This window comes from Zootoca vivipara, chromosome 2 (assembly GCF_963506605.1).
Source record: "Zootoca vivipara chromosome 2, rZooViv1.1, whole genome shotgun sequence".
In the NCBI taxonomy this organism is placed as follows: Eukaryota; Metazoa; Chordata; class Lepidosauria; order Squamata; family Lacertidae; genus Zootoca; species Zootoca vivipara.
Genome location: NC_083277.1, coordinates 41,454,759 through 41,467,210, shown reverse-complemented (window position 1 = coordinate 41,467,210; position 12,452 = coordinate 41,454,759). Strand labels below are relative to the sequence as shown.

Genomic DNA, 12,452 nt, shown 5'->3' with positions numbered 1-12,452 from the left:
ATACTGTATGATTTGCATAAACTGTGCTAAAAGAATTTCCTCTATTAACTAGACTTTCTCACAGACAAATGAACTTTTAGTAAATATCCCCCCCCCTTTTTTTAGAGGAACAAGCATGCACATACTGTATAAGAATCTTTCAAGTTAGGTCAATCCTACAACATATAACCAGTGAAAATTTATGTAGCGGTATGATATGAACAAGCCAGCAACAAAGAGTATACTCAATCAGAACTTCCTTATGAAATTGTAAACTGCAAGCTCAAAAAGTTAAATACATTTAAAGCTGTTTTCCCTCCCATATATTGAAAACCCTTACTGAACTATTTCATATCTTTGTCCACTTTCAAACTCTGCTTAATTCCGGAGAGAGTAGTATTCACAGGAAAAACAGTTTGGATCTGCTGGTGGTGGGAGAGTTGCCATCCTGTTTAGATAACTATGCTAACTTGGCAATGCAATCCATACAATTATTGATGTTCCTACTTTGCTTTTCTTGGGAGTTCTTTTGGGGGGGGAGGAGTGAGGGGAAAGAACCGTCCCAAATATGCTGTGGCCATATAGCTGCATTAGATTGGAGAAGCAAAGCAGGACATTTTCTGCCACATTGTGATTGATACCAATGCAAGTTCTACTAGATATAATTGCTTTCTGATCGCTGTATAGGAAATTGATACTTGAAATTTGTGTGGCACTGCAGCTCTCCTGGATTTTGACCTTTATTGCATGCACTGTAGATGTGTCTCTCTTGTTTTCCTCCCCTCTGTTTTGAATAATGTGCTGTTTTGATTTCTGGAATCTGCCTAAAAGGACAATGCAAAAAGCTTTTGTGAATTTGTTTTTAAAGAAAGAAATCCGGTTTCTTCGTGTTTCCATTTAGAAGGCAGAGAGTGTGTCAACTGTGGAGCTACTGCCACCCCTCTCTGGAGAAGAGACGGTACTGGGCATTACCTGTGTAACGCCTGTGGGCTCTACCACAAAATGAACGGTCAAAACCGACCTCTCATTAAACCTAAACGGAGACTGGTAGGTGTCTGTTTCTTTCTACCAGCTTTGAGGCTAAAATGATTTAATGGGACCACACACACACACATGCGTGTATGGTGACGAGAGGGCAACTTGACCCATCTCTGTGTGCTTCAGAGCCTGTATGGGATCTAGATATTGCACTACACATGAGACCCATGTCACTCAGCGGTCACGGTGTCACTTAGAGACATACTTTCTTTTTTTGCAGGGGTCCTGCCCGCAGAACTTTGCATGCCAAGTTACAGAACAATAGCAATTTTGTTTGTGGATATACATCACACAATTAGTATTTGAGTGGCTTCTCTCCTCTCCCCCCTCCCCATCCATTTTTTAAATTGTAGCTCTTAAAACAATCCTGTAAGGTAGGTTAGTGCTATTATTTCCATTGTGCAGGGGTAAGGACTGAGGCCAAAAGAGGGTGGGTTGCCTAAGGCTACAGAGTTCACTGCAGAGGTGAGATTCAAACTCTGAAGCTGCCGATTTGTAGCTCAAAGACACTAGCCAGTGTGAAACAACCAGCTCACCTTCTCCTGTTCTGTCTGTGTTTTCTCTAAAGCTCTGGCTGTTGAAAGGTGTGTAACCAATTGTGCCTGCCTGTTTGTTCCTGTGGCTGCATTCTGTCCCTTTTATCCAGAGAGGACAGCTTTAATTCATTTGACCTCTTGGACAGTTCAGAAGTAGGCTGGAACTGAAAGTGTTAGTCATGTAATGCTCTTCCAGCCCGAAAGTCCAAAAAGAGACCCAAAGCAGAAAGTGTAAAGGAAAAAGAAAAGAGATTGGGAAATCAGATGCGTCAAAGTTGTTGCTATCTGCTCAGTAATTATTTTGATAAAGTAATTTTTGTACTCAAAAGATTCCATGGCAAAACTAACATTAGCTCTCTTTTTCTCTTTTCTCTCTCTTTGGGCAATTCTCTAATTGCCTTTTTAAAAGAACTGATTATTTTTCCATGGAGTCACCTATACTGTGTATTTTCATTTGAGTGATTAAAAAAAAAAATTCTAGGCTCCTGGTAGTAGTTTCCTATCCGGATATCTGTACTCTGAAGATAAGGAAACTTTGTGTATCTGTTTCCTGACTCTAAAAGCTTTAAAGAGTTTCTATAGACAAGCCATGCCAGTCAGGCTGTCTGTTTTGAAATTGCGAATATGCTCCACTCTACAAATGCTTTAAAAAAATATGCTAAGAATAATAAATATTTTTCTTTTTTGGAGCAATGTGGTTTGTGGGGTTGGGTGGAGGTCCTAAAAATCTCCCTCATCATTTGGGGGGTGTTTTTTTTTTTTGCCACAGCAAGAACTAGGAGGAGACTGAAGGAGAAGCTCTAGCAATCTAAAGCTAGGATGGGCTACAGGGGGGGGGTCGGCTTTGAGTCAGAATTTCAACAGGGCGAGCTTCTTAATGACTTGCTTTCCTTCTGAAGTGAGTGACACGTCTAGAAAAATGTTAAGACAACAGTGTAACATTATCGTCTCTCGCAGGCTAAACTCCATGCCAGACTAAATGGGACAGGCCATAGAGTTAAGCGGCAGAGTCTAGTATCAATAAACTATCTCAAATATGCAAACATAGCTCTCTGCTTTCAAATGTTTGGTGGGAGACTGCAAGTCCTTAACTCACTGAAAGTTTCTGGAGTTTGTGTTACTATATATTTTTTATTCGTTAGATCAAGGAATGAGCCAGGACAATCCAAATTCTAAGAACTTTCCAATATTATAAACAATCGGTATTGAAAAATCACCACTGTTGTCCAGTAACAATGATATTAATTTTAAAATGCTGCACTACCTTTCTTTACCCGCTGAGACCTCCAAAAAGCATTGCAAAATTTGGAAGTCTGGATAAAAGATGAAAATGTTTATAAACTGTGCCAGGAAGCTGTAGCTGTACAAGAGATAAGAAATAATCTTGATCCAGTGATAGGGATCTAAACATTACTTGGCTGCAATGAAAGCATGATGGGGCGGGCGGGGAAGGCTAGCTTCAATCATTCAGCCTGAACATCTAGCTCTATTTAAGGGTGGTGTTGGTGTGTTTATTTGGGGGGGGGGGTGTCTCTCAGTGCTCTCTGGCCAATAGCAGATTAGTGCTGTGATGGGCTTTTGAGGGAAGCCCTTCAGGACACAAATGAGCTGATAGGCAGAGTAGAAACACAGGAAAGCGCATGACTCAGTTTGAGAGCCTTTGCCACTATTCCCTCATCCCATTTTATCACCCAGTGCTGGGGCCTCAGTGGGGGACGGGAACTTCTAAGCTATGCCCCAGGCATCCCCTTTGCCTTGCTCTGGTCCTACTTGAACTGATCACAGCTGTGAGAAGCTCCTACTCACCAGCCTTCATCACTTTGAGAACCAGAGGGTTACTTTGCCTTTTTTGCACCCCTAGTTCTTTGAATGGGACTCAGTAAGCTTGGAATAAGTTGGGAGGGGGACTTAGCCCAGTGGCAGAGTATGTATGTGCTTTTCCTGCAGAAGCAATTGTAGTGATTCATTTCTGGCAAGTAACAGATTAGTTTATTACAGGATTTCCCAAACTTGGGTCTCCAGTTGTTTTGGGACTACAATTCCCATCATCCCTAGGCACTGGTCCTGCTTGCTAGGGATGATGGGAGTTGTAGTCCAACAACAGCCTGATGTAAGAGAAGGCTGTGTCTTATAAGGAGCTTTTGAAAACAACTTCAGTAAACGGAATAGTGTAATTGCAGTTGGCACATTACATTTTCATGCCTTAGACAAAAAAACTCCAATGGAACGCATTCCCCGATTCCACTACCATGCTTTTTTACATAGTTCCCATTCATTTCAATTGGTCTTTTGAATAGAGCTTCTTGGAGGATCCAGGGAGCAGATGTGCCTCTGCTGCACTTCAGGGCAACCAATTTCTACCACCTGAATGAATTAGCCTCTTAATTTTGTCTCATGGTATGGTCAGCTCCAGTTATAATGATTTTTTTCAATAGTCCTTTTATAATATTGCTTTGTTTCTGAACATGCTTTCTTTCCATTCATTTTGTAACTTTATGATTCAGATATATTTTTTCTGCAGCTCCTAACACATTCTTGGTGCCAAACGTAGCAATAGCAGTAGTTGTAAAAATAAATGTATGCTTCTGTCTCTTTCTCTTTTTCTCTCATTTCTCCACTCCTGACAGCTGGCTATTAAAGACAAACATGCTTAGTTGTGAGACTCATGATGAAATTGTGAAAACTGGTAAACACAATCACAAGCTTTTTAGTATACAGTGGGACCTCAGTTTACGAACGTAATCTGTTCCGGAGGTTTGTTCTTAAACCGAAGCCGTTCTTAAACCAATACGCGCTTTCCCTAATGAGGCCTCTCGCCACCAGTGCCCTTCCACCGTTCGGCTTCCGTTCATAGACCGAGGTAATGTTCGCAAACCGGAAGACTACTTCTGGTTTTGCGAAGTTTGTATACCAAATAGTTCGTCAACAGGGCTATTCTTAAAATGAGGTACCACTGTACACTGAAAGACTTGGGAGAATTGGTGACTGTTGTGCACAGTCAAGATGGTTGGATCGTTTGTCCTCATACGTAAGACATTCCCAACGTTTAATCTCGTTGCAGCTGAAATCAGATGGAATAAGAGCAGTGGTAGCAGTAGATAGGTATAATTTTTTGGTCTAAACTGGATCCAGAGTAGAGGTCTGTCCTATATTCTGCCATAGTGGGGTGGATACTTGCTTATTTCACATTTTGTGTCAGCTTCAGAAACTGGGCTTGTAGAAATTGGATCAGTGTCGCAGGTTGAGCCATAAGGGGCTGTCGTAGTACACATTCCATTTTCTTGGATGGTGCAATAATGTTCATGGAGCTTTTGAGGATCAGCTCATCCATGCTTTTTACATATTTGTATATATTTCTCTGACACACTCGTTAGGCTGTGCCAAACATAGTGTACTGAACATATTTCCTGGAGCAGAATACCTTTGAACCCTTTGTATGAAGGATTCTTTCCTAAAAGAGAGGGTGCACTTCCTCTCCCACTCCTAAAATTTTCTGAAATGACCCCATTGTTTTCAGGGTTATGGGTCACTCAGCCAAGTGCCAATCTAGGGGGGGGGAAGAGTCCCCCCCCTGAATGTAAATCTTTCTTAGGTTGCTTTCATGTTGAGGAGCTCCCTCCCTTCCCACTCCTTGGGGGCCAGGCAACATTATAAAACAACAGTAAACACTAATCACAATCCACAGGAGCTTTTCAGTTCAGTCTGGTAGCCCTAGAGGTCATAGCTTCCACTTTAGCAGACTGTAGCAAGGCTGAAGTTTAGTATGTTTAATGCTTAGCAAGTCAGAAGGACTAGTTTAATTTTGCATATTCCAATGCAAATTCAAACATCTTCAGAAGTGTATAGATGTGGTCATATATATTGGGTGCCAGTACAGTATTGCACATCTACATGTTACTGCCATGTCACAGGTAGATTAATCAGCCCAGTTGTTTAGGGTCCGAGTGTTAAGCAAAGCATCGAGTTTGAATTGACTAGCTGCCTAAATACACCAAACCATCGGGTTACAAATTAGAATCAAATGCATAGTTTTTGTTGTGGTTAGAACTAAATGCACTCTTGCTGCATTTAATACACAGACAAGAGAACAGTACAAACTCATTTTATTCAAGTGACCTGGATGATTAGAAATGTGGATAACTGCTGAATATACCTCATACTTCATGAGGGATTGGTGCATTAGTTAAGAGTTTGAGGGAAACATTGGCGGTGCTATACAATGTGTCATACAAAATGGCAATAAATATCCTTTTAAAAGCAAGGAGTTTGAGATAACGACAACAGGGGTTTTTTAATTTTATTTTTTACTGTTCCACAAAGTTCTGTATATGGGTAATGGGCTATAGCCAAATAAGTTCTTCTCAGAGTAGATAAAGTTAATGAACCAAAGTTAGTTATATATGTTAACTTTAATAGGTCTACTGAGTAGAACTAGCATGGGAGGTTGAGTCAATTTAGTCACCGTGAGTAAAGCATCTGGGCAATCAGTGCTTTTTTTCAAGGGGTGCTTAGTACTGGCATCTCTTTTGTTGTTAAAAAGTGTGGCACTTACTAGAACAACTTCATGGTGAATACTGGCACCTATTTTTCTAGAAAAAAGCACTGCGTGCAAGAATGTGTGGGCAAAGGCTTCACATGGAAAGGTGCAAACCTCCTCTCCCCCACCCCCTGCCTTCCCTTTCTGTGCTCTTCTGTTTTAAGACGCTTTCTCCCAGTTCTGGCTCAGGTGACGGAAGTGTAACAGCCTAGAAGAAAGTTGCTTAAAGTAGTGGAACACAGCAAGTTTGGGTGATGTTCAGTCCGTTCTTCTGCTCCTCTCTTGCTTTACAGTTGTATCTTGGCTCCCAAACACCTTGGGAGTCGGACGTTCCGGCTCCCAAATGATCGAAACCCGGAAGTGAGTCTTCTGGTTTTTGAATGTTCTTTTAGAAGCCGAATGTCCAACGGGGCTCCCGCAGATTCCAATTGGCTGCAGGAGCTTCCTGCAGCCAATCAAAAGCCGTGCTTTGGTTTCTGAACGTTTTGGAAGTCAATCAAACTTCCAGAACAGATTCTGTTCGACTTCCGAGTTACGACTATATATCATAGCTGCCAAGTTATCCCTTTTTTAAAGGGATTTTCCCTTATGCTGAATAGGCTTCCTCGCGAGAAAATGGAAAACTTGGCAGCTATGCTATATATACATGGATAACATGACGATTCGCATGCAATTTTTCAAAACTGTTCATACAGCCCGGAGCTCCACAGAAGAATGAGAGGCCACGCAGGTGGGCAAGGAACTACTAGACTAGTGCACTAATGCACATACATTTCCCAATTTTTGAGCTATGGGACCGAAGACCTTCAGGCATCACAATATCCCGGGTTAGCTACCAAATACATTTGATAGAGTAATGTACCACCCATTAGCATTAGGTCCAGGTTTACATTTTCAAAATAGATAATTTAAATCCCAGAACAAATGGGGGCGGGTTGTGGAACATAGAAAGATTTTTTCCCCCTACTCTGTGTGTGTGTGTGTGCTCATTTATTTCATTAAAAAGCTTGCTTCTTAAAAATCAAATTATATTGCACGTGAATCATTGAAAGAACAGATTGTTCAACATATTCTCTCCCCCCCTTTAATTAGTCAGCAGCTAGGAGAGCAGGAACTTGTTGTGCCAACTGCCAAACAACAACCACCACCTTATGGCGACGTAATGCGAATGGGGACCCAGTGTGCAATGCCTGTGGACTGTACTATAAATTGCACAATGTGAGTATTTGCCTGCCATGTGTCACCCTTTTGCTTGCTTAGCTGCGATTGATGCCGCAACTGCATGGCGTCCACCAGCCCCTGTGTATTCACTGCAGGGAGTCTTTTTATTTTTTTATTTAAAGAGAAAAGCTTTTTAGGGTTCCCCTGGGAAGTCACGGCCATTCTTTGTTGGCATAGTGATGTGGAATTCAGTGACATTACAATGTATTAGCTTGGCTTCTAAAGCACACGGCTGATTTAAGCAAAATAGGGTTAGAACTTTTGGTTATAACCCAAGCACGGCATGGTTCTCTGCCTTTCCCAGAAATTCAGAGGACGTTTCAAATGGATTCATGTAAAGTTTAATTCAATCGGGGTATCTTTATAGAGGTTTGGCACTGCATGAAAGAAATTGTAGCATGCTCTGATCAGTTCCAAATCTTATATATCTGAACATGGAAATAGTGCAAACTTTATTCTTTTTAAAAATTGAAACACTCCAGCTTTAGAATCTGGTGCTGTGTGTGTGCCTTCCCCCTCCCTCTTTTTTTTAAAGGAAATCTTTTTTTCTTTCTTTTTTAAATTAGGAAATGAATGAAGGTTAAGGGCTAAGGCTAAGGAAAGGAGGGGTGGAAACTGCCAGTATTTGGTCCAACTTGCTTTTTTATGTCTGAAGTTTTCCAGTGTGGTTTCATTAAACAAATCAAATTTTATAAACAAAATCTGCAGGGAGGAAGGAGGAGATGTAGGGTTTTCGTTTTGTTTTTTGGCCTGAAAATGATTTCTGTCCAGGAAACTCTCAGGGGCTGTTTAAATATTTTTATTTTTGTACACAAGAAGGTCGTTTTGCTTGCATGAGCCTGATTTTCTCATTTCTTGCAGGTGAACAGGCCTTTGACTATGAAGAAGGAAGGAATTCAGACCAGAAATAGGAAAATGTCTAACAAGTCGAAGAAGAGCAAGAAAGGCTCTGAATGCTTTGAGGAACTTTCCAAGTGCATGCAGGAGAAATCTTCTCCGTTCAGTGCCGCTGCCCTTGCCAGTCACATGACACCAATGGGGCATTTGCCACCTTTCAGCCACTCTGGACATATCCTGCCAACACCTACCCCCATTCACCCATCTTCCAGCATCTCATTTGGACATCCACATCCATCCAGCATGGTCACAGCCATGGGATAGAATCTGAAGATCCTAACAGAGGACTTGAAAACACTGGGCTTTGCCTATAAGACGACAGCGAGGGAAAAAATCTGCCCAGAGGAGAGAATGTAGGGAAGGAAGAGGAACGAAAGGGGATCTCATTCCAGTGTGGTTCGACTCCTAGCGCTAGACTAAAACTTTGCAGTGATGGGTCTTCTGCAGAAATGCTTAATATGGTGCCTGTTATGCACTTTGCCCCCTCAGGTAAATGGAGAAAGAGGAACTCACCTGTTTGAAATGATACCTTCTGGTCCCAGCAGAAAGAAAAGGTGGCTGAAGCAGTCGAAGAAGCTGGAGCCAGCTTTCCTTTCTCTTTGTTAATTACTGTGAATATTGTAAAGAGATTAGCAGCTTCCCAAGGCAAGAGGAAGCTCAGTGGTAGCCGCCCACGCTGGATTTCTATCACAGATTTTGTGTTCAGGGGAGGAAAAATGGACAACTTTATAAAAAAAAATCTACTTTTTAAGAAAAGAAATCAGATACAGGAAAAAAAATCATTATTTATTTTGCTCTTGTGTTCCAGAAAGAGCTTCAAAACTCTTGCATGTTCTTGTGGATCTTTTTTAAATTTTTTTTATTTTGTTTAAAGATACGTCCGCCCAGGTAAAGTGTTTTGTTTTTTTTAATCATCTTATTGCTTTAATGGCCACTCTTGATTCTCTTCATCACTGTTAGACTTTTAAAAAAAATCTACTAGGAAAAGGCTGTGTACGTGAAAGAGGGAGACATTTGGTGCTGACCTAGGTTCCAACAGCCTCAAGGTGCAGATTATTTTGACATAATTTGTGTATTAATTTTTGTCAATGTGAAGGTCTTTTGTTTAAAAGCATGGCATCCTACAAGAAGACCAAGATACACTGGACAAATGGCTAAAAGGTTTTTCCATACCAAACAGTCCTGCATTGGCCAGAGGGCTAAAATCCACAAAAATCAGCATTTCTTCCCCATCATACCTCTCTGAGCATCTAGTTGGTTGTAGAAAGTGATAACAGGTATACTTGCATCCCAGGCTGCCCTGGTTCCCCACTTCTCTCTTGCTCCTTCCCAATAGCAGGTCTGAACTGTATCTCCTCCGGTCATGGATTGTGTTGTTTTAGATAGAGCACACCAGTCCACTAAGTTCCATGATTTGCTCCATCTGCCTAGCTTGGCGGTTGCCAACTTTTTTGGGAACCCATGGGCACATTCAGAAAATGGGCACAACACACACACACACACACACACACCCCACACAGCCAAGCATGCACTGCAATCCATTCTATTGATTGCAATAGAATGCTTCTTTCGTTGTCTGACATCAGCGGCAGGAGGGAACCCCCTGGGCGCCAAGGGAGGCTTCTGTGGGCACATCTGTGCCTGCAGGCACCGCGTTGGCAACCTGCGATCTACAGTACACTCCACAACCTCTGTGCCCTATCCGCTCTCAACCTCCCAGTCGGTGCAGAGCTGCCCCTCTGTTTCTATCACTCCTGTTATCTGTGCCTTCTTTCCCTGTTCCCCCGTCTGCACAAAGACAAGCCCTTGGCACCAAAAAGCCCTACTAACTCCTGGCACTAGGAGCCCCCCAGAACCTAAAAATGTCCCTCATCGAGGCACCACCTTTATGCATTGCTCTTGTTCAGTCTCCAGTCGCTCTGATGGTTTTTGTATAGAGTTCTTGTTTTATATGAACCAAGTCAGATTATACCAAGTCAGATTATTTGTCAGTCTATCTCAGTATTACCTACAGAGACCGATGGCAACAGCTCTGCTGTCTTTCCCAGCCCCACCTTGAGGATTGGGGGGGGGGGCTGTTTGTGCTGCAGCACAGTTTGGTATATTGAGCCACCCTAACACGGATTCAGACCCTCCTTGTATCCTGCTCAGTACAGTCTGCTGAGATTGGAGGTATGGCAGGTGGTCTCCCAGGTCTCGGGCAAGAGCGTTTCTTTTCTGAGACAGTTATGCCAGATGATGAACCTTTGACACACAAAACCCTGGAGTTGTAGCCCTTGCTTTAGTGGTCTGTGCCCCTGGATCTAACACGCAACTCTTAATTCAGGGCAAGGGGAAGAAAACCGTATTAAGGATCTGCCATGATGCTTTCATTTCGTCTGTCTGATTGATCTTGCCCAAGATACTAAGAAATGTTGCGTAGCTAATTCCCCACTAGATGTTTTAAATAATGTGTCCAGAGCTGGAGTTTGCCATCTGTAGGCATGCATGTCACACAGCACCTTTTCTAGCTGAGAAACTGGTGAAGGGCAGAAAATAGGCGAAGATCTATAAGTGGTGGAAGAGCATGCGAGAGAGACCTGATTTCAGATTCGTCCAGTAGTTCAGAGATAGCGACAGCTTACTGAGTGATGGGAAAGTGATCTGCTACTGGGGAGCATAGACGGGTATGCTGGCCATTTCCTATAGCACATATATGTTTGTTTGTTTTTTGTAAGGAAAATCACAAATGTTGAGAAACAGGAAAAAAAAGTTATATCCCATTCTGAAACCATATTGTATGTAAACAACCGAAAAATAAAGCTCTTGCCAGTGTGAAGTGTATTCTCCTAATTGTTATGATCTGATGACTTTCATGATCACAAGGTCCAGTATAACATATGATGTACATATTTAGCTATATTTCTGATGAGAAAAAAGCCCCTGTGAGCAAAGGGGTTTGATAATGTAAACCGCATAAGCTTAATTCTGTGACGAGCTTTTTCTTGTTTGTTTTTTTAATGGGTTTTGTTTTTAATCAAGCCAATTGTATGTTAACTGCAAAAGTCTGCTTAAAACAAAAAAACAAAGGTGTACGTTGGTTTTGGTTTCTCTTTCCTGCTCCCCCCCCCAAATATATAATTCAGCTGTTTTATAAAGAACAAAGGACCAAGCATCCAAAGTGAAAAGTTGCTTTCCTCCCTTTTCTGGTCGGTGTGGGCATATATAGCTGCACTTTGTGAAGAAATAGAAATAATCGCCAAAACAAAGGGAAGAGAAATTCTGTCTGGGAGAAATGGCATCTTCAATTGACAAACTGGGAAATTAAACTACGTTTTCTTTTATATTTAAGGGAGGCAGGGGGGACTTTTTTAAAAAATGGTACAGTTATACATGATTTGTAACTCAATTCAAATTCTTTAGGGGTGGGAGTGGCTGGGTGAGAGCATGAGAGGCTTCATGACATTGGGGGAGAATAGCCACCCAGTGCTGCCGCTGCTGCTCCACAGTCTTCTTTTGTCTCTGTGGGGTGAGCCCTCGACAAGCCCCACTTTGGTGAATGGAGATTGTGCAGCAGGAGTGCTTGCTGGGCAGGGTCCACACAGTCGACAAAGTGCAATATATTGTCAGTCACTGCAGCGTATAAGAACCGCAGTCAGGATTTAAATTATTTTGTACTTGTATCAGCATAAAGATTTGGCAGTATTTTCTGTTTTGTTTTTTTAATTTTGGCTTAATTTTTGGTTTAGTGAACTAAGTTATTGTTAATTATGTACAACATGTTTATATATTGTCTGTAAAAAAAAGTGTATGCTTCCCTCATATTCCTTCAAGGTGAATACTGCTAAGAATAATAATAAAAAATACCCCCTTTTTTGTGAAAGCAAGATTTTGCTCTCTCTCTACTTTAGGTCTCTTTGACTCTTTCAGATCCGGGACCCACTTTGAATCTAAATGTGCATTTGGGGACCCCTTCTTAATCTTTAACCGTATATTTGCATGGTGGTAGTGCCATTGTTGGGATCCACTTTGGATCAGGTTGTGACGCCAGGGGGTCCTGACACACACCAGTTGAAGAGCACTGGTCTCTGGATGATGTTGCTTCATAGGGCAGTGTGGTGAAAGGATGATACCTAAGCTATGAGTTTCTGGAGTCGTCATGATGGGGCTTGGGAGTTGGTGACAGTATTGGAAGAGAAGCCATGGGAATTTTACTCCTGCAGCAAGCATCGGGGACAAAAGCATATCTCCTGAGCACACAAGCT

The 12,452-nt window shown here is 41.9% G+C and overlaps 1 protein-coding gene across 7 annotated transcripts in view; it reads left to right on the top strand.

The window, feature by feature from the left end:
- GATA2 (GATA binding protein 2) overlaps positions 1-12,070 on the top strand; it is a 34,991-nt gene extending 22,921 nt beyond the window's left edge. For 6 of the 7 annotated variants that reach the window (XM_060271412.1, XM_035106445.2, XM_035106443.2 and 3 more), the window contains exons 4-6: positions 848-1,026; positions 7,183-7,308; positions 8,173-12,070. In XM_060271412.1, coding sequence (XP_060127395.1) covers positions 848-1,026; positions 7,183-7,308; positions 8,173-8,472 — 605 coding nt within the window. In that variant the 3' untranslated portion in view covers positions 8,473-12,070. The remainder of the gene's footprint in view (positions 1-847; positions 1,027-7,182; positions 7,309-8,172) is intronic. The other variant, XM_035106446.2, reaches the window with a different exon arrangement.
- The last annotated feature ends 382 nt before the right edge of the window (positions 12,071-12,452 follow it).